Here is a 22140-nt window from a genome sequence, read left to right on the forward strand (position 1 = left end):
ATCTAAAGTAACATCCATAGCAGTAATGCTGTCACACAGAAACTTACAAAATAGCAGCCGAAAGGGAAGAATAAAGGGGGTCAGACAAGAAAAGAGCCCTTGCAGAGCTAGAAATGTGAGTGCCAGGAAGCGCCTCAGAGGCCTGGAGCAGCCAGCAAGGGACCCGTTGTCACTTATCCCCCTGGGAAGAGAGATGCTCCCTGTGGTACCTGACTGTACCTGGCTGCCCATTTTGCACATATCTTCGGTAATGGCTTTACCAGCCCATGCAGGACTAACTTAAACGTGGACTCATAAAGTCAAGCTCCAGGTTAATAATTCTCAAATGGCCGTTTAGCACGTGCCATTGAGAGCTTGGCCGTCTTTTAACGCAGCTTTATGTTTTAGCCTTGAAAAATAAAGTTCTGTAATGAAAAATCATTGACTCCATTGAATTCATCTGGTTCTCTAGTAAGTAAGAGTGTTAAGTGTTATGAGTCCCTCCTCAAAGGCTGGTCCCCACCAGTAGCATCGGCATCGCCCAGGAGCTTGTCAGAAACACAGAATCTGGGGACTTCCCTGGTGGCGAAGTGGTTAAGACTCCGCGCTCGCCAATGCAGGGGGCCCAGGTTCCATCCCTGGTCGGGGAACTAGATCCTGCACACTGCAACTGAGAGCCTGCATGCCACAACTAAAGATCCCACATGCCGCAACTAAGACCCAGTGCAGCCAAATAAATAAATAAATATCTTTTTAAAAAATGAAATGCAGGATCTCAGCTCCTTCCCCAGGCCTATTAAAGCTGAATCTGCATTTTAAGGCAGTCTCCCAGGTGATTTGGATACACGAAGTTGGGAGGTACTTGGCTGTACAATCAAGTCACCTGGGGAGTTTTAGCAACACAAGCACCTGGGTCCTCCCTCTCTCACCTACCACCCCCCAACTCCACCCCACCCCTACCCTCAAATCAAAATCTCATTGGTCTGGATGCAACATAGGGATCATTTAAAAAAAACCCAGGTGATTCTAATATGCAGCCAAGTTTGAGAACCACTTAGAGGTTTTTTGTTTTTTTTTTTTTTTTTTTTTTTGGGGTACGCGGGCCTCTCACTGTTGTGGCCTCTCCCGTTGCGGAGCACAGGCTCCGGACGCGCAGGCCCAGCGGCCATGGCTCACGGGCCCAGCCGCTCCAAGGCATGTGGGATCCTCCCGGACCGGGCCACGAACCCGTGTCCCCTGCATCGGCAGGCGGACTCTCAACCAGTGCGCCACCAGGGAAGCCCCCACTTAGAGTTTTAAGGATCTCCTAAGGCGGTACCCATTCTGCTCCAAAGCCAAGCTGCTATTCCAAAACTTGCTAGATCCCACCATGTTGCCTGCCCCACCAAATCTCCCTCCCGCTTTGGTGAATGAGGCAGAGGGAGTAGAAATCAGATGCCCACTTAGGTGACACCTTCGCCTGTGGGGAAAGCCTGGGCCGCCCTGGTCAGCTCCCTTTTGCACCTCCTGCCCTGGAGCTGGTCAGAGAACAGTGACTCACTCAGCTGCCTTTCTCCTACAGAGAAACGGGAGAACGTCATGTTTGTGCTGCCCCTGCACGGGGGCCACCTGGGCTTCTTTGAGGGGTCCGTGCTGTTCCCCGAGCCCCTGACATGGATGGATAAGCTGGTGGTGGAGTACGCCAATGCCATTTGCCAGTGGGAACGCAACAAGTCGCAGTGCTCTGACACGGAACAGGTGGAGGCCGACCTGGAGTGAGGCAGCCCCCGGACTCTGGTGCGCACCAGCTGCCCTGGTCACCGGCTGTTTCAGGTCTCCCATCTCCCTCAGTGACCTGGATCTGACCTCACACCATCAACGGAGACCACCCACTAGACACACCTGACTTGAAGTAGGTGGCCGTCCCTGGGAGCTCCAGGCTATTTTTGTGCTTAGTTACTGGTTTTCTCCACTGCATTATTAGCCATGGTGACAAGCGACGGAGTTTTCACCCTCCTGTCCGGTGTCAGCATCTGATTGCTTTCAAGCCAATTACATCTAGTTTCCCTATTAAAAATGTGTCTGAACAGCAGTTTTGCTTTGCCAATCAGAAGGCTTTTCCCCAAGAGCAGTGAAGGATGTATGTTATTTTGTGGTGGTGTATGTGTCCTGACGTAGACCCTAAAAAGAGCCAATGCTGTAGATGCAGCTCAGCTTGGGAGCCGGGGACCCTGGGCCTCCCAGGCCAAGACTGTAGCCTCCTACGTGGCAAAGAAAATTCCCTTGACTCACAAACCAAGTTTCTCCCTCACTGTCCTCTAAGACAGTTTTCCCACAGGTTGCTGCTGATGAGAGTTACCTGGGACGCTTGTTACAAATTCAGCCTCCCGGGTCCCTCCCCTTGGAGAAGCTGTTTCAGTGGGTCTGGGAAGGGGCCTGGGGATTCTAATTTTTGACAAGTGCCCCAGGTGATTCTCCTCACCAGGCAAATTTGAGAAGCACGGTTGTGCAGAGCCTTTAAATTAGAAACATCTCTGTAGTTTGTGTTGTTGAAATTCATAGTCAGAGGCATCTCTTAGATCCCAGGAGCCTCCAAAGCTGCAAGGCCTGTCGTGTACGGCTGCCCCGTGTACGGCTGCCCTGGTGCGATCGCTATGTGATGTCTCAGAAAGGGCTTGGGCTGGGGGTGAAGACTTCAGGCCATGCCTGACTCTGCCTCTCACTGGCTATATGACCCTGGAAAAGTCCCTTTGAACTTTTGTTTCTTCACCTGTAAAATGGGGGACTTGGGCCAGGTAGATTGCCGATATCACTACCAGTTCTGAAGTTCAATGACAAACTCAGTTTACTGAGGTTTGAGAGAACACCTCTCCAGGGGAGCCTGAGAGCTATTCTAAGCATGTAGACGTCATTTGCCTTCCTTCTTTTTTTTTTACGTCCCTCATTTCATATAAAGAGGGGTTTTTTTGGTGTTTTTTTTTAAACACTCAGTTATAATTTTATTTTTTTAACCCAGGTCTCTCTAACTCTGGCTTTTGATACCAAACAATTCAAAAGTTGGATCTGAGTTTGGAGAAATATCTTTCCAACTGAAGAGGGTGTGATTTTGAAACCAGATTTTGTAATGTAATAGCTCATATTTGTAGCGTGTTGGACAGATCTTTCCAGAGTGTTATCTTCTCAAATGAAAAGTCACTCTACATTTCAAGTACTCCTTTCCTCCAATCCTGTGGTACTTGAATATCTAAAAACCCTGCACTTTGAAAAATCAGCAGTTGCTATCTGGAACTAAACAGAATTACAAGTGAAATGACCTATAGATACTTTAAATAAATAAAAAAAATTTCCCGGCTTCCTCTCCTTTGCTATAGGACAGACAGGAATGTAAATAGTGGGTCTGTATGTGGATGTTTAAGGGGTAAAGGGAGCCACCTGAGGGCCTGGATGCAGACCCTCATGGCCGCAGGTGAATGTAGTTTGGGCATCGGTCCAAGTCATGTGACAGTAATGTCTGTAACCTGAAGAAGTTGTTTTCTGACAATCACCAGGTCATCCTAAATAATAACATCAAAAACAGCCGTATCTGAAGAGACTGAGACTTCTATGGTCTCGACTTTGCTTCGGTACAATTTCTCACACACACCAAATTCATCATTGTGACTTTCCCCCCAAGTTGTTACTTTTCAAGTGCTTTTCTTTTTCATGTTCTTTTAGTACAAATTGGCACTTTATCATCTACCCCTCAATTTCGAAGCTAGTCTCTCCCCTCTGTTACTTTTCCCTCCAACCAACAACCACAGCTATAATCTAGAAGGTTCATGGTCATATATCCTGCTACAACCTTCATGTCTCAAGACCTTTTTTTGTGAAATTAGATGAACGAAGCAATAACTTAATGGGGTTGAATCACCATCCCAGGAAGCAAGAGGCTCCTTTTCATTTGCCTTAGGTCACATCCCTTGATCTATTCCGACAAAGCAGTGGCCAGGTACCAGTTCCATTCAGGAGGAGAAAACAGTCCTGTTGTCACACACTTGGCAGGGATGGGGGCAGAAGTCCTCGGAGCCTGGTGTGCACGGCAGTTCTGGTGGCCCACGGAGGAGAGGCAGGGCTCGGGGCACAGCCTTTGTTGCCACATAACCGGAATTTACCCCACGGGACTGTGGAGACCGCCTCCCAGCTGAAATCTTTTAGTGTGTGCCTCTGAATGGCACTTACATTCCATTTTGGCTCACATGAAATCAACTGAAGGCCTCTGTTCAAGCTCCAGGCTCTCAGGCATGGAAATAAGAGTGTAACTGTGGCTATCTTACAGGAAAATTCTTGTTTGTCCCTGAATGAGAGCACAGAGGCATTGAATTTACAGAGGTGCGAGCTCGCCTAATAAACAAGGGAGCAGCATTTTATATGTAGGTCAGCTTTTTCCTTCCTCCAGCTTTCCTTGCTTTTCCTTCGTTCCTGATGATAATGTGAGGGCTCTTCTTGCTACTGAGGTCCTCTTGGGCTAAAACAAGGCAGAATTTTCAAAGAGTATTTGAATATTATATTTTAAAATCAGGTTAAAAATACAATAAAGTCAGGTTAAGGATATAAATTGCGGAAACCTAGACAGTTCTATCGCAGGAAGAACATGTTAAAAACCAAGCAGGTTTTTAACAGTTCTCCGGGTTGTTCTCCCTGCCTCTAAACAGTTTGAAGACAGTGATGAAGATCCCAGTCAAGTCAGGATTATCTGACTTGAAAAAATGGTCTCAAGTCTCCTTGATGCAATTATGTTAGTAGGGAGTTTAACAGACTTGAGGAAAACCTCTTACCTTCCCGCCCGTGAGTTTGCACCAGTGATTCCAGAGCAGAAGGAAGGCAGAAAGTTGTTTGTTGTCACTATATTCTTTGAACCTCCCCGCAGCGTTTTATACATGAGGGTGGGAATATACCTGCAAGGGGAGCGTGCCTTTCTTGACATGGTGTTAGGGAACCAGGGTTTGGGAGACTTGGATTCTTGTCCTGTCTCTAATTCACGTTGGATTGTGGGCAATCACTTCACCTCTCCGAGCTCCAATTACCTCATCTTAGACCATCTCTAAGTCTACTTAATCTACTTACACATCATTTGCCAGAACATTCCCGCTGGCCTTCTTACAGCCCTTGCAAGTGGAAACAGATAAGTCAAGACTTCGGGCTGATCTTGAGGGGACTTGGAGAGAGGGAGCTACTGCATTCAGCCTTTGCTGGTGAAGACCCTTGATTTTGCCCAAAGCCCTGTGTCTCTGACTGGCTTCTCTTCAGAGCCTCCATTGTCATCTCAATATTCTTTCTGTACTGAGGGTGGTCTTATGACTGGGACAGGTGCTGACCGTTGGAACGAGGTGAATATCCCCATCCTTCTGTGTGACTCGGGCAAGCTTTGAGAGTTCCCAGGGCAGAAACCCTTCCTGCTCAGACTTTCATTCTAAAACTACAGTCTTCATTAAAGCTGAACTTTCTGGGTAGCTGAGCTTATATGCCTGGCATCTGAATGAGAGCTCTCTTTGTCACTGTGTGGCTTGAGATCCGTTTTGCCAGCTCCGGGGAAACAATACATGTGTTCTTGTTTGTGTTTGCCGGGCAAGCAGATGTCTGAGCTGTGAGAGGCTTTTCCTTTCCCGTGGCATTGCTTCTGACTTAGTGCTAAAGTGAAGATCACTGAAACATCACGTTGAGTTGAAAACTCAGGTCTTTGTCGTTAAGGCAGGACAGGAGAGTTATTAAGAAGCATTTCACTGCAGCATCCGCTCACAATATCATCTGGAATTGTTCTCTTTGCCCAGAAAGCCTTAACTTGCCTCTAGAATATCCCCTGGTGGTACAACACTATTGTGGCTTTGGAATTCAAATTATTCTGCTGTAGAAGTCTGAAGCAAAGCTATAGCAAAACCAGAAAATGTCTCCATGTGGCCTGTACGCTCCTTATTACATTAGGTGCCCCCACCCCTTGACAATAAGAGCAATCCAGAACTGGCCAAACACCTCATCTCTGACGCCTTTCTTCCTTCTTGGCCTCACTCTGTTGTTCAAAGCCACTTTGGATGCTTCAAAAAACCATGAAAAGTGGCCTGCCTTTGGCATTTAGAGGCCAAGCAATTGGGGGAAAGGTTTTCTTCTCCCCCCTGTTATCAAAGCAGAGGGAAGTGCCCCCTCTTCATAAACTAGGATTGCTTTTGCCAAATTCTATTTGAAGGGGAACGGGCCCGTACTCGCAGTGAGAACTGGGATGCTATCCAAAGCTACAGCTGCTTCCTCTTGCCTGTGTCACTGCTGCAACCGCCTCGGACGCTGTAGCCCAGGCATCCCCCCGAAGTGGCCCTTGGAAGCAGTCATTCTCAGACCCCAGACGGTAGACAGCTGCCCCTTTTGAAGGAGTCAGCCCCCTACACACACCACGTTTTCTGAGCCGTTTTTCCTAGCATGTATTGTGGGTAAAACATTCACCTATCTCTAATGAATAAGCTGAAGTTAATTTCCAACCAGTGAATTAAGTCCTTTAACTCGACTCCTGTCAGTAATAAAACCTATAACCTGCCATCTCCCCGTTCTGGTCCCCATTAGCCAAGAAATCTATCGCCGTAAGTTGGGGACAGTCCACGTATAGCACCTGCAGAAATACCCTTCATCTCAATAGGCATTCTCCTTCCAGACCACCCACATGGAGCAGCCAACAGTCACATAGAATAATTGCTGAGCCCTCAGTCCCAGCGCCAGCCACTCCCTCCCAGTGGGTGGACCGAGTTTCTGGATGTGGGAGTTAGGTTTGGTTTGGTTTTTGTTTTGGCCTCTTTAGTTTTCCTAAAGCACAAGTCCATGTAGAATCCTGTCACCTCTCCACACCAGTTTCAGGTGATCTGGGTCTCTCCCACTGCCTCAGGAAGACCTTCACTGTACCTGAGCTTTTGACTTCTGCCACTGCAGCTGCCTTAGCGACACCAGGGGCTGGGGGCTTGGAGGGGGTAGCCAGTTTGCATCTCCCCCTTTCCTGGTTAGACTTCCATGAACCCCATTCTTCTGTTGGCAGATCTGCTTCCAGACTGATTTTTGAGAACCATCACTTTCACATTCCTAATTTTTGTTTGTTTTGTTTGATTTTTTTTTTTTTTGGACTTTCTGAAACTTCAAATGCTGCCCTGAAAATAATGTATTTTTGAGTTTGTGTTCTGAAAGCCTCCGTGCTGGTGGATTGGGGGTGGGGGAGGCAGAATACAGGATCCTCCAGCACTGAGGTGTTTAAGATTTGCAACTAGCAATGCAATTTTTTCTAAATATGAGGATATTTACCTTTATTAAGAAATTATACTAAACAGTGGTGTCCTTGATCATTTTATGTTCTCATATTACTTTTGGTTCTGTTTTGATTCTGTGTGGTGGTAAACAAAGATCATTACAAACAAAAACTGTAATTTTGTTATCTTGGATTCAATGGAATTTCTTTACTTAAAAAAATAAAAGGCTAAAAATGTGGCGTGGCTGTGCGTCCTTTGTAGTGGAGATTTTCTATCTAAAAGGATTCTTCCTGTGTCTTCACCGAAGCATGAGCTTGAAAGAAATGGACAAAACACCAAGTTCTCATCACAACTGATTTTAACCCAGCCTTGCAAATACCAAGGAAATGAGCGGCCCACAGGTGTCTTTACAAGCCCATCCTCTCCAGGAAGAAAGCCAAGGCCTGGGAAGAGTGAGATATCAGCACTTTAAATACTTGCTCTATAAAGTGAACCATGTAGACAGAATGTAAGGTGAGATGTAAATGGTGGTTGCCACGCATGAGTCCCTTCCTTTTCTAATAGTGTTCTTTGAAAAGACTGGGTGAACGTGACCTAAATTAAGGTTATACTGGGTTGGTTGAGTAATGGTGGTGTTTTCTTCTCCTTTGCATCTGTCAGAATCCAAGCTAAGGGTCTCCAAGGGCCAAGCCCTGGCCCAGCCAGGACAGTTGTGCCAGTCCGTGCTCCCCCCACCCCAGGGACCTTGCACTCAGAGTTTTCTTCCCTCCTTGGCCATGCAAAACCTTTGACAAGCTAAGTGGGGTGGGGAGTGTTGGTTTTGGAGGACATGCATTAGTGAGGCCTAAAAATGCCCAATATCGAATTCCAAAGTGTATCCCTTGCTGGTAAGCAAGCTTCTCCCCCAGCACCAACCCCACCGCCCCACTTCCTATCACCCACAAAATAGCCAGACGACTTTGATCCAAGAAAACCAACTTGCAAAGAATACTACCTATGAAAAGTACCACATGAAAGAGATTTCAGGTCCAGGGTGTTAGGCAGATCGATGCCAACAGCTTGCCAATGTGGTCAGCGCACAGCTGTGCCTCTCCTGATTCTACCCCATAGATTTGCTGTCGGTGACATTTATCTACAATCACTCGCTGACCCAAGGGTGCTGATGTCTTTTTTCTTATACCTTCCAATAACAGGCCTCTCAGCTCTAGCTCTATAGGGAGTACTTTCCCATGTTAAGGACCAAACACCTAACTGGATGGCCCTCCAGCCGTATGACAGCCTCCCTCCTCATTTCTGTCTTGGTGTATCCCCCCTTAGAGAGGGTCACATGTAGCTGAGTGGTTGGGATGACCTTACCGGTGGTTTAGCCTTGAACTGCTCAATCTCTCCCCAAAGAAAAGTTAAACCTCTCTCTCTCTCTGTGGCTATGTGCACTCAGGACTTATATTTGATTCGTGCTGTCTACCCCATTTGGAATTACCCCAGCATCTCTACTGAAGACCGTTTGGTTTCCCCTTAAAGTTATTTCCTCCTTTATCTGATGCTGTTGGTGAAATTGACCTGGAATAAATGAAGCTCTAATTCCATGGTTCCTCTTCCCCACCTCTACCTACATTTCCTCTATCCCCAGAAATAAACATTTGAGACAAAGCATTGGTAGTAACAGAGCCAAGGGATTTGGAGCCAGAGTTGCTGGGTTAGGGTCCCATCCAGGCCACTTCCTAGCTCTGTGACCCTGATCAGTATTGGACCCTGGGTTTTCCTTTTTCTTTTTTTTTTTTAACCCCTAAGATGAGAATAATTTTAATAAGAATGCCTGTCTCTAGATATTGAGAGAATCAAATAAAATAATGTTTTTCAAAGTGTTACGTTGAGCAGTGCCCTCCTGGGACCACACTTTGAGTAGTAAGTCTCTCTGGTATCCTGTGAGCTTCCAGACCCTGCACTGCTAAGCTTCCTCAACACCAGAGCCACGCCCACCATTGAAAGTGGGATGAAAGGTGGTCCAGTTCACCCTGAAGGTGACTCTTCAGCTCTTTTCCTGGTTGACTTAAGACCTGGGCATCCCTCTTCCAGGAAGACTTTGCCAGGATACCAGGGAGCATTGGCCTCCTACAGCGTCCCTTACATAAACTCAAGGCTCTAAGCAGTGACCAGTCTTGCTCAAAGGCTGTCTGCGGCTGATGGCCCATTTCCCTACTGAGACCTCCATCCACACCTTAACAAATGCTTCCATCTGCTAACAGATAGTATTTCCCCAAAGGGCCACATGACGCATCACTGTGACTTCCCAACCTTTGCTATGCTCAAATTACTTTCACATGCAGAACCCCTGCCTCATCCCAGACGTCTCCAGAAAGGAAGGTGTTCTGAGCAGCAAGTGGTCCCCCTTCCCATATTTGCTGGCTTTCAAGAGTATTTTACTGTCCCTCTTCCTCTCTCATTAATGCGGGGGTTGTGGCCACTTGTAGGAATACAGCATATGTAGGCAGCTCGGATTCTGTGAGACTGAGCACATCAGATTTTAACATTAACATTCGTGGTCTTCAGGCACCTGTTCCCAAAGGTGGCAGTACCACCTTCCTGGCAAGGTCTGGCTCGGCCTGCCCCTGGCTAGTCTGTCCCTGGGCATGGAGGGGCAGTACCACGGCACGGCCAGCAGGGGGTGGTGGCAGCCCACGGTCAGAACCGACTCGCTGGGTCCCAACCCTCTAGCTTCTTCCTCAGAAAGCCCCTGGGCTTTTACGTCAAACCCTCCCTAAGCTAAGGCCCTAGCCCTGCTGACTTTAGGAGGGACACCAGCATCCGTTTGGATTTGAGTAAGACAAAGCTGCCCCAAGAGCCTCTGCCTGCAGTTTTTTCCATATCCTGATCTCATTTATAAATTAGAGCTCCCACAAATCAGAGGGTGGGACTAGGAGGGCTCCTGGCAATTAGGGGCCAGGGGAAAGATGGGAGTCATCCAAGAGGAATCAGCCACTGTTTCCCTCAAATTTGGGACACAACTCTTTTACAAAACAATTATAAGTGTATCTTGAAAGTTTAAAAAATGCTCGCTACTTTAATTTTTTAAACTCAGCCTCATCCCTGCTCCCACTCCACCAACACCTGTACTGTCGACTCACCAATGCCCTCTATCTTGGCAAACGCAAGTCCCCATTCTCTTATCACTTGCCCCCTCAGCGGCATGTTTGTGCCCTCACACTTGAAATACCTTCTTAGCTCCAGATGTTCTAGGAGATCTCTCGGGGTGAGGCTGCTGAGCCCCCTTCAACCATATCACCTCCACTCTTTTTAGGCTTAATACTAGAGTTCCATGTAAGGTTTGATTTGGAAAAGTTTCAAAGGGTTTAAAGAAGGGTTTGGGAGAAATCCTCACTGGTCAGCCACCCACAATAATTTGCTATGATTCCTCCTCCAGCTCTGGAGTCGTATGTATATCATTTACGAACATAGATTGTTGACTGTGAACGTCATAGAGAAGGAAATTACTTGGCTGATGAGCATACACTGCAAACCCTAGAACTGAAAGAAAAGATATAAGAAGTAAATGCATATATATGTACAGTCACATATATATGTACATGTACATAGCCACACTGGAAAACGAGAAAGAGAATTCAGTGGTTCAGAGAAATTCCTAAAGGCGTGAAAACAGACTGCATTGGATTGAACCCACAGCCCAGGAAACAGCTGAAGGTCCTGCCCCAAAAGGTGGGTACAGCACCAAGGGTGCTTCATGCCCAGAAGGAGGCAAGAGCAGAGAAGTCTTGGGATGATTATCAGGGTACCTCATGGAGGCAGCCAGGCCAGGTGACCCTCACCCACCACCATGAGCCAGACAACAGGAACAAGTGTCTGCCTCCACTGGGAAAGTCAGTGTAGGATCTTGGGAAAAGAATCTGTCAGTGCCTATGAGCCCCATGCCCAGAAGAAGCCAGGCCTTCCCCAAGACAGAGCAGCATGCCCAGCACACACTCAAACGTCACCAGACACTTGAGGAAAGCCAACTGCACAGAAAGGAAAGCATTTATATTTGTCTAAATATGCAGAGCTTGAAAGTAGAAGTTCATTTCTATAAGGTGTCTGAGACTGAAGACAAAGAAGAGCTTTCATTGTATAACTTGAGGACTGGGAGAGTGCTCAGAGAGGATACCATCTGTAAATCTAAGTAAAACCATCCGTTGAGGCAAGGGGTCTGGAGGAGAGAGCTTTGGTGGAGAGACCCCACAGACAGGAGGGGGACACAACTGCTACCCTTGAAGGAAGTCCAAGCTCCTGACCACCACTGCATACATCAGACTGCACCTGACTGAGGGGCCCAGACCACCCCAAAATGGAGCTACTTCAAGGCTGCTTCCACCCTGGAATTACACGTGGAAAGCGTTTCACCTGCCTACCAGCCACCAAGATCACTATACTTGCCAGATCATTTTCACTTATATTCCCCCTCTCTTATCTTCTTTTTTATATTTTTAGGGGTGGGAGAGACCTTTAAACCAGCCTCCTTGCCTATTTTCACAGACCCTAAATAGTAAAACTATTACAAAGAAAATCACTGAGAAGCTTGATTAGAGTCTTTGACACTCAACCCCACACAAGTCTCCATCCTAAAGCTTCAGAGGCAGTAGGAATATAACTGCCCTCACTTCTTCTTGCTCAAGGGAATTCCCCTGCTTTTTTATTGCCCCCCAGCTTGGGAGGAGGGTGACACCTGAGCTCACCCAAGCTTAGGAAGGTTCAGAGGAACCACAATCATCCCAGGCAGCCCTTTTCCCAGCCTTCTGGGTCCAGGGCAGCTGAGGAGAGGCCCAGGGACACTAACTACAGATCAGATGGCAGGGGATGTTCTCAGAAGGCTGTGTTCTCAGCTTGGACCCGGGGACCAAAGAGCTGTTCAGCAACGACTTTGCCGTCATACTTGGGCAGTGTGCCCCCAAAGTCGGAGGGCAGGATGTCCTCGTTGAACTCCTGGTAGAAGCTGGAGAGGTCTTCTCCATGGACAAAGACCTGCAGGGAAGCGGAGGAGATAGAGCTGAGCAAGGGGGTTCCCTTAGGATGAGGGCTGGGAGGAGAAGAGGGACAGGACAAAGGCACACATGCCATCTCTGCCTGGTGATGGCCTTCTCAAAAGTCCTCCTTGTTGTGCTGTCTGTGGGATCCACTTGGTTCGGAACCTTGGTACAGAGCCTGAGGAGGGCTCAGGCGGGGTGCCCTCCTCCTCCACCTTCATCCCTCTTGTCTCCTGAACCCTTTCCTGCTACAACCCCCTTCACTCACTCACACACCAGACAATCACCGGGCACCTTCCCTGCGTGGCCACGCACTCACCCTCTGGAGCAATTTGCTCTTCAAGAAGGGCTTGACCACGTTGTAGGTTGTGGTGAAGTACCACGGCTGGTGGATGAAGTGGATGGCTTTGAACCGGGCTGGGAAGGAATCCTGCAGGGACAGACAGCACCCCACCACATGCCCCATGACCTCAGAGGTTCCCACTCACTCTCCCACTGCCTCTCCCCATGACAAGAGGACAGAGTTGTCATCACTCGGTTGCCCCAGAGGATAGCCCACTGAAGGTTCCATCCCCAGGCCAGCAGCTGGGGAGCCCTGGCTTCACTGCAGCTCCAAACTGAAGGAAGGATGCCCCAGAGGCCACGCAACCCAACACTCATCCTGCAGATGCACAAAACCTTGTAATTAGGTGGAATAAGGAAATGAAATGGTAGCCTTGCTTGGTTTTTAGGTGACCAAGGTTTTTCAAATCCACTTGCCTTCTGAGCGGACTGCAAACTATTATAGACCAGAGGTACACTATTGTCATGCCTCATTGTCCTTTGTCCCCTCCCATGACTCCCACCTCCCATCTCTCCTTTCCAAGGCAAAGCAGATTTAAGATTAGATTAGGTCTAAGAAAGGACTTCTGACACATGAGTATATAGGAGTAAGTTGTCAGGAGCATTAATGACATCTCTTTCTCAGGAGAAATTCACATCCAGAGGGAGGCAGCATGACATATGTGGACAGAGAATGGGATTCTAGGTCAGAAGGTGTAGGTTCAAGTCCCGCCTCTGCCACTTGATAGCTGTGTGACCTTGAGAAGTCACTCAAATCTCTGAGCCTAGATTTCCAGGTTTGTAAAGCGAAGCAGGGAAGCAGAGAGAGAATGCTTTTAAGAAGTTAATAAATTAATGAATGTGAACACGTGGCAAACTGTTGATCACCACGAAGTGTTTGTGGCTGGGGCTGTGATTGTCATTGCTCTTTTGGGCACTAGGCAGCTGTCTTCTCAGGTCCCTGCTAGCATCATTAAACCGGGAAACCCGGCCCAGCCTCCCAGCCTTCCCACCTGTGAGAGGCTCCTGCAGGACAGGGTTCTGTGGCCTCACCTGGAGCATGTCCACCATCTTCCTGAGATCTGAAGCCCGAAGTCCAGCAGCTTGCTGCATGGTAAAGCCCTTGAAGTTCTCAATGATGCAAAAGCCATTAATTTGAGTTTCCTCATTCTCCAGTAGCTTCTCCAGGATGAAACAGTATGCCTGCAAGATCTTGGGCACAACGTGAACGGGCTGTAAGATCCAACCCACAAAGACAGTTAAGACTCAAGGTCCTAACGGGAGAGCTAACTGGTATACCCCTTCCCAGAGGTAATTTGTCACAGGCTTTGAGCTGGGACAGTCCACCTCTGTGAATGTATGCCAAGAAAATAATCTTCAATGTCATATCCACGGTTAGATGCCAGAGTGTTTATCCTTGTACCCCTATGATAGTGGAACAACCTAAATGTCCAGCAATAAGGGACTGGTGAAATTATGGTGTATTCATGCCATGGAGTATTCTAGAACGGTGATATATAAGACTAATGATATAGAAAGATATCCATTCATGGTGTATTATTGTAGCATACAATCTCATTTTTATAAGAAAAAATATGTATGTCTGTGTGCATATGCGTTCACATATGTTTCTAGGTTTCTAGAAAAAATAGGCTGGAAGGATGTCAGTGGTAGAAATCTCTGGATGGTAGAATTGTGGATGATTTTAAATTTGTGATTTTTTTGGTATTTTCTAAAATGAGTAGATATCACTTATGTAACAAGAAAAAATATTTGTAAGTCTCTTCCTTACCATACGTATGTATGCCTCAGTCCTAAAGCCAGTATCTTATTCAGTAGCAAACACTACAGGCATCCCTAATACGATCAGGAACAAGATAAGCATGTTCACTTTCCCCACCACTCTTCAACTCTGTGTTGGAAGTAGTGGCCCGTGCATCCAAGTTGTTTTTTTTTTTTTTTTTAAATCAAGGGTATAAGAACTAGAAGAGGAAAAGAAAAAATGTCCCCCATTTACAGATAATATGACAGTATTCTTAGAAAATCTGAGAGAGTCATTTATATGAGTAACATAAATAACAGAAGAATTCAGTAAAAATACCAGGATATGAAATTAACATACAAAACCAATAATCTTCATAGATACAAAAAATAACCAAGTAGGAGATATAATGGCAGAGAAAGTCCCACCTATAGCAACAATAAAATAAATACTTAAGACAAACTTATTGACAAACATGCATAAGGTTTGAAAACTATAAAACACTCCTGGAAGCTCAAAATGTAAAAGGGAAGGCATCCCTTTTTTGTGGATAGTACCACTGGCCATGGATTTTGCATTCATAAAGATGCTGATTCTCCCCAAGTTTGTTATTTACATTAATGTTATACCAATAAAAATCTCCTGACATTTCTCCTAGAGCTTAATAAATTAATTCTAAAGTTCATAAGGAAAGGTAAACATGTAAGAATAGCTAGAAAAGCCCTGAAAAAGAGGAGCATTAAGGACAGAACTAATCCCAACAGATATTAAACATTCTATACCATCTCTATAATTAAAACAGTGTGATATTGAAGCATGAAAAGACAGACCGATGGCACAGAATAGAAAATCCAGAAATAGATCCAAACACATATGAAGATGCAGAATATGATAAAGATGGCATCTCAAGCCACTGGGGAAAACGATGGACTTCTAAATAAATGGTGTTGCGACTACTAGGCAGCATTTTCTAAAATGAGTTTGTACTTTTTTTTTAAGGCCTGGTGGCACATGCCAAAGTTCTCCCAAGATAAACCCTAGTTCCCCCGCTAGGACAGCTCTCTTAAAGGCCTGACAAGTGAAATCACATATATATATATATATATATATATATATATATATATATATATATATATATATATATATATATAGTCTGTGTCTCTCTCAGCTTTCAGCATTTGGCAGGGCTGATCCCAGCTTATGGCCCACAGCTGTCACTCCCACTTGGCAGGGGTACCAGGGGCTGGCAATGTACTGGCCAGTGGGCCCTGCCTTCAAAGCTGCTGGGTTTTCCAGCTGCCATGGCACATCCTAGGATTTCTCCTCCTGCCGGGAAAGGGCCTGGTGCCATGAGCTACTGGCCATTCCCCCACAAACCTCGCCTCCTGGGGAGCCAGGAATGAGGGTCCAATAGAGGCCAGGTTTGGAGGAGGGAGCCCAGCCCAGGGGATGGGAGGGAGCCAGGCGAATCCCCACTGACCTCATCAAAGGTGATTTCTTCAGAGTCCCAGTTCTCAATATTGAAGAGCATGACCACTCGGCCATACTTGTCCCGACTGGAGAGGACACCAGGGTAGCCAGCCTCGACAGTGCAGCGGACAGCCTCCAGGGACAGGCTGTCAAAGAGCTCTGGGTACTGCAGCCGGAAGTTCACATAGCCTGGCAGAGGGGGAGCAGAAGAGGCCCCTCAGGGAGCCAGCCCATCCTGGTGTGGCACATGGTGGGCATCCAGAGACCCAGGCTCCTGCCTGGCTCCTCCACCTACATGCTATGTGTAACCCAGCAGGATACTCAACCTTTCTGTGCCCCATATTACCTCTCCAAAAAATAAGACGATAATATTGGCCTATCTCACCAAATTGCTGTGGTAATCAAACAAGATTCCAGGTACAGACGCCATGAGTAAACTGTAAAAACACAAGATGGAATCCTAAATCTAAGGACAATTACTATTTGGTATTTTTCTCTTTCCCAACGGTAGAGGCACAGGTTTCTCAGTTGGGCACAGGGTTAGCTGAGTGGCGGGGTGGGGAAATGACCCCCAGATAAAACCCAAAGCAGGACACAGAGGCCCTCTCTGACTCCAGCGGCACTCCCACCACCCACTAACCCCACCCTGACCCATCCTGAACAGGTCCCCGCCTATCTGCGATTGTCTCTTCCACCAAACCCCGGAGGGACCAGGCCCAGAGAAGGTTTGGGGAGGCATTTGCCAAGGGAAAGCCACTGACCTCCTCGCTGCTCCTCCAACACACCAGGCCCGTTCCCACCACCTAGCCTTCGTCTTTGCTGTACCCTCTGCTCTACTGCTCTTTCCCCAGGCATCTCATTTCCTTCGAGTTTTTCTTTAAGAGTTCTCTTTGCACTGGAGCCTTCCTAGCCTCTTTACCTGAAACTTCAACCCCTCAGTCCTTTATATCCACCTTCTTTATTTTTCTCTGTATATTTTTATTTTATTTGTCTGGTTTATTATTTCCACCATTAGACTATAAGACCCACGAGGGCCGGCAGTTCTTGTCTGCTTTGTTCTCTGCCACATCCTTTGGCCTAAAACAGCGGTTGGCAAAGCAAAGCAGAGAATTACCATTTGCGGAAGGAAGGAAGAAGTAAGGAGAATCATCAGCCTGCATAGGGGCTGCTCAGACACCGCTTCCCTCCACCAGCACCAAGGACTTGATTTCCTTAAGACACTGGTCTTCATCCCGTGGGCACGGCCAGGTTGGTTCTGTCCTTGGGACTCACCCCCAGGGCTGGCACCATCTTCAATTCTACTATGCTTGAGGTTTGGGTACCTGAGGGGAGTCAAGCTCGTACCCACCTTCCCTGCAGTGCTCCAGAGCCAAAACCTAGGCTGGGCGGGTGGGGAAGGGGAGAGCAGGGGTGAGAGAGGAAACTACCCCAATTTGGGTGACTCAGTTCTGCTCATTGAGACTCAGGAGAGTGGAGAGGCGGGGCCAGACCTCTAGGAATCTGGTCCTGCCAGACTCATCCATTCACTGTCAGAGCTGAAAGGGATCTTGAAGGCTATGTAGTTCACACACCCATTTTACAGGGAAGGAAAAGGAGGCTCAGAGAGAGTGACTTGTATGGCACAGGGAATGGGAGGGAAGTGAAGGAGTCGGTCTCAGTGCCCGGGTGAGGGTCAACGCCCTCCTCGTGACCTTCCCCCCTTCCCCCCTCACTCCCCACCCCCCGTAGCCTTCCCAGGGCCACCCATCCGGCGCAGGCCTCACCTCTGAGCAGCTCGTAGGCTCGGCCCACGTGGAATTTGCGCGCGCGGATGAAGCGCAGGAAGAAGGCGCTGTCCTTTCCCTGCACCCTCTCCGCCACGGCCACGGCCAGCTCCTGACCCGAGGCTGCCTCCCCCTGCACCAGCTCCTGCAGCTCCCGCACCGCCTCCTCCCGGGTCTCCTCCCTCTCATTCAGCTCATCCTTGGCCTGGAACAGGGGTGGGGTGCAGGCACGAAGTCAGGTAGGCGCGGGTGCAGGCGGCTCCTCCAGGTGCCAGACCGGCTGAGGGGCAGAGGGCACGGCAGCTGGGGCCATGGCTGCTCTGCCCACAGGGGCAGCTTCTGCACTGGCAGCACCTCAGACTGCCAATTACATTTGGAGAAAATTAAGTCAAACTTTCATCCTGGGTTTGTTTGAGCAGACAGCCAGAGAGCTAAACGTTTCTAATCACAACAGCCTACTGGAGCCCTGACTTAGCACACTGCTAAGTCCTTTAGATACATTATGTTTTTAAATCTTTGCCACAATCCGTCACAGGAAGGTTGTCATCTTATCCCCATTTCTCAGGGTGAGCAGACTGAGGCTGATAGAGGTCAAGGTATTCTTGACCAAGGTCACCCAGATAAAAAGGGGTGAAGCTGAAACTCTTACTCAGGTTGGACTTTTAATCGCTTCACTCTGCTGCCTCCCAGGCTCATTTCTGATCTTTCCAAAATCAAAGATACCAGGCAGATGGCAGCCTGTCCTCTGCCTCCTATTCCTCCCCTTGGCTGAGCCTGGAGAACTCCTCAGCATGCCAGGGGCAGCTCTTTCCTTGTATGGCATGAGGGGGAAAGGCAGGTCTGGGGGAGCTCAGACCACCTTTCCCTTGAGACGCCCAGGGAGCAGAGATGGAAGCCAGGAGCCCGGGTCCAGCTCAACCCCAAGACAGCTCTGCCACCTTCCACAGAGCACAGTCTGATAAACTCTGAACTGGTTCAACAACTTTCTTTCACAGGTACAGAAAGCAAGACCCAAAGAGGGAAAGAAGTTTGCTCAAGGTCACACAGCAAGTTGGAAGTCGGTCTGGTATTAGAACTCAGGCCTTTTCCTATCCAATGGGGGCAGCAGGTGGATCCCTGTTCTCCAAGACCATTGCAAACCAATGTTCCTCACATCTGAGTCTAGGATGATCCCTGGTCCAGAAGTCCTAGGTTTCGGCATTGGTTTCAGGGAACACTGTTGGTGCCATAGTCTTGGAATAGGCTGGCCTGGACATCTGGTCACTCCAACTGCTGCCATGGCCCTGACCTTCAGAATAGCCCCTAGAACAAGCCAGTCCTTTAGGTCCAGAATGACCTGGAGAGCTGGTGCTGGACCTTTTCTACAGGAGAGAGGATGCTATCAACATTCCCCCTTGTTGCCTCTCTACCCTGTCCCTCTGCACACCCCGGGGCCACCTCACCTTCTGCAAGGTGTGGCGGGGCAGCTGGCTGCACTGGCCAAAGACAGGTCCGTGGTCTTTGGTTGTAAGCCGCTCCAGTTGGGCACGGAGCTCTTGTTCCTCTTCAGGGACCATGCGGAATGTGCCCGCCTGGGCAGAGAGAAGTCAGGAAAAGACAGGAAGAGACCCCCAGCAACCTGAGCAAGCCAGTCAAATGGGTCTGCTCAGACCCTAAACTAGTGCTTTTGCCCAAGGTCACCGTTGAGCTTCCTCCCTTTGGGTGGGGTCAGGGACCGCAGAGAGGTTGTAGGGGTGAATGCCCATAACCCTGAGCAGACCAGATGACAGAGAAACAGGAAGGGAGAAAGGGAAGGAGGGAAGGTGGATGGAGGGGAGCCCCAGGGCACAGGGGTACTCACCCCCTCTGACATGCTGCCTCTGGAAGACTCGGAGTGCTCGGAAAATGAAGGACCCCGCTTCTTCTGTCCTGGCCTCTCCAGGCAACCTCCTTCCTAGGAGAGGAAGTCAGGGCTGCAGTGGTATGGAGAAACTGTTGTGTTATTGTCTCAGAACAGTGGATCTCAAACTTTTGAGTGCATCAGAATCACGTGGGGGCATTTGTTAGAAATGCAGATGCCTGGGCCCTGCACCTGTGATTCTGACTCAGGAGGTCTGAACTGGGGCCCGGGCATCTATACTTTAAAACAGCACCCCCGGTGGCTCCGAAGAAGGTGGTTCTTGGGCTACACTTTGGGAAACCCCCCTTTGAGAAGGAACACACACAAAAATACCTCAAACCTCAGTTCTTAAGATGAGTTGGCCCAGCCAGGGAAAAACTAGGAAAAACTAGGATCAGGCTCCATTCTCAGTTACATGATCATGCAGGATAAGGCAATCCATCCTCCCATTTGTGACCCTCCTTTTCCAGCCCAAAGGGGCACCTCAGAAACTTCCCAGCCTAGTGGATGGCCCCGTTCCAGTGAATTAACTCTCCAGAGGGGTGGTGGCTAGTTACATAACCATAACTGGGTGCGTGTTCTGTGCCTTGTGATGCGCTATTTTCAAATCCATTGTCTGGGAGCCAGCATTATTATTCCCATTCTACATAGGAGGAAACAGGCCCAGGAGAATAAGTGACTTGTCCAAGGTCACACAGCCCTCAATAGCCAGGGATCGGGACTTAAGACCAAGCTGTGAACTTTCCATCAGCATCAAGAGGCAGCCTGTTGTGGCAAAAGTTAGACCTGGGTTCGAATTCTCTCTTCCATTTGCAAGCTTTGTGATTTAACCTGTATCTTGGCTGTCCCCTGTACAAGGGAGATGGAAGTTTATGAGGATTTAATTAAATAATGAACACAGAAGCAGTGCCTGACCACCATAACCAATTTCACTGTGCACATGACAACCCACTGAGTATTTTTGGAGACAACTCTTCTATTTCCAGATTTTCCCCTCTCTTACCTAAATGTCCCCAGACCCGTCACCACCCTGCTCCTGCCTCTGACCAGGTTTCCGTTGGTCAGTTCTGTCATCTGTTCACTGTTGATTAGTAGCAGAGGTGGGACTTGAACCTATGTCTGCCTGAGACCTAGACTTGCCTTGACACCTAGAGCCAAGACATCTCCAGGCAAACTCCCTAGGAGAGCTGGTGTCACAGGAAACCCTTTAGGGTCAGAGAGAACCAGGTTTGAATCAGGCTTTGTCATTTACCACCCATATGAGCTAGGGCGGTAGGTTATTTAACCTTTCTGAGCCTCAGTTTCCTCATCTGCAAATTGGGGATAATAACCACACCTACCAAATAGAGTTGTAATGAAGATCCTATAATTTCTGTAGGGTACCTAGCACAGTGTTTTGCTCTAAAACATAGTTCCCCTTCCCTTTCTTAGCATCATACTGATCATTACCCCAACTGGCACAGAGAGACTTAGAGGATACCAGGGAATATCTGAGGATCTCCCATTTCCTGCCTCTCCCACTCCACAGACCCAGCAGGGCAGGGAGGTTCTGGGGGCTGTCATGCACCAACAGGAATAAAATCTAAGTCAGCTTTCTAGCAGGTAGACTTCCAAATATGCAGGCATATATACAAGACAGACTGAAATACGACTGTGCTCTCCCTTGGATTTTGCTGGAACAGAAAGGGAGAGGCTGATAGAACTCCCTGAGCAAGGGGCTCAGACAGGAGAGACAGTGGCTAGACACCCCCAGCCAGTTAGGCAGCTCATCAGGACAAGATCCTAGATCTTAGAAATGGAGGGTTAAAGTCAGTACAGCAACTCTTTTTAAAATATGCCCAGTCTACTAACTCTGATTTTTTAAATATTGATTTATGAGCTGTATACAAGAAAATATACCCACCCCTCACTCCGTGTCGAGGCTGTTCCCTGCCGTCTAGGGTTGCCAGTTAAAATGCAGAATGCCCAATTACATGTGAGTTTCAGACGAGCAAAAGTTTTTTTGACGTGTTTAGGTATGTGCCATACAAATTTGGGACATACTTATACTAAAAAAGTATTTGTTGTTCATCTGAAATTCACATTTAACTGGGTGTCCTATATTGTTATTTGCTAAGTCTGCCATCAGGTTGGTCTGGCTCAACCTGAAAAATGGCTAGCTGGTTTCGGTTTTTGAGCAGCCTGAGATGTGGTCTCCCCACCGCTGACTCCTCACCCTAGTCCTGGGCTTCCTGGCCCAGCCAGGCCCCTGCTACTGACTTACCTGCCAAGTCAGCGGCTCCTCCTTGGGACACCTGGTGCCTGTGTCCTCCAGGGCCTGGAGGTTGCCTCCTCTGGGGGCGTGGTCCAGTCAGCAGGTTGGAATTAGCGTGTCACAAGGAACTTCTCACGGCCCACAGTTTCCCGTTAAATCAGGCTCACAGGGAGGCCCAGATTGGGGCAAGTGACGTACCAGGGGGGGAGAGGGGATCAGCCTGGGGCTGGCTGGAGCCACCTCAAAGCCCTCCTTTGTGTGCGTCTGCTCCAGAGTTCCTGCTCAGCCATGTGGAAGCCGGGCTGTGGGGATGGGATCTGGGCCAGCCCCATATGCTTCTCCCCGTCTTCTCTCTCATCGCAGGGAGGTCTGAGAAAGCACACCCCTGGGTAAGACATGCTCAAGATGGAGGGAAATTTTAAATGTGATTGTAGATGAAATGGCAGCTGTGGAGAATCCTGGCCTGTC

At 48.3% G+C, this 22140-nt stretch overlaps 2 protein-coding genes across 3 annotated transcripts in view; one reads left to right on the forward strand and one right to left on the reverse strand.

Moving 5' to 3' along the window:
* ABHD2 (abhydrolase domain containing 2, acylglycerol lipase) overlaps window positions 1–7449 on the forward strand; it is a 110281-nt gene extending 102832 nt beyond the window's left edge. For both annotated transcript variants that reach the window (XM_019945792.3, XM_019945793.3), the window contains exon 10: window positions 1541–7449. In XM_019945792.3, coding sequence (XP_019801351.1) covers window positions 1541–1737 — 197 coding nt within the window. In that variant the 3' untranslated portion in view covers window positions 1738–7449. The remainder of the gene's footprint in view (window positions 1–1540) is intronic.
* On the reverse strand, window positions 7055–21837 carry RLBP1 (retinaldehyde binding protein 1). The gene is made up of 8 exons (XM_004328524.4): window positions 21682–21837; window positions 19380–19472; window positions 18982–19110; window positions 17540–17744; window positions 15787–15965; window positions 13598–13756; window positions 12543–12653; window positions 7055–12221 (listed from the first exon to the last, which is right to left on the reverse strand). Exons 2-8 carry the CDS (start codon window positions 19389–19391, stop codon window positions 12063–12065), a joined length of 954 nt encoding a protein of 317 aa, XP_004328572.1. The 5' UTR covers window positions 19392–19472; window positions 21682–21837; the 3' UTR covers window positions 7055–12062.
* Between the last annotated feature and the right edge of the window lie 303 nt (window positions 21838–22140).

The sequence above is a fragment of the Tursiops truncatus genome, chromosome 2 (assembly GCF_011762595.2).
Source record: "Tursiops truncatus isolate mTurTru1 chromosome 2, mTurTru1.mat.Y, whole genome shotgun sequence".
Lineage (NCBI taxonomy): Eukaryota > Metazoa > Chordata > Mammalia > Artiodactyla > Delphinidae > Tursiops > Tursiops truncatus.

Coding starts and splice junctions, on each gene's coding strand:
- RLBP1 (XM_004328524.4), bottom strand. Junction 17,745..18,981: donor CCCGCCACACCTTGCAGAAG/GTGAGGTGGCCC, acceptor CCCCTGTTCCAG/GCCAAGGATGAGCTGAATGA. Junction 13,757..15,786: donor AAGAAATCACCTTTGATGAG/GTCAGTGGGGAT, acceptor GTTGTGCCCAAG/ATCTTGCAGGCATACTGTTT.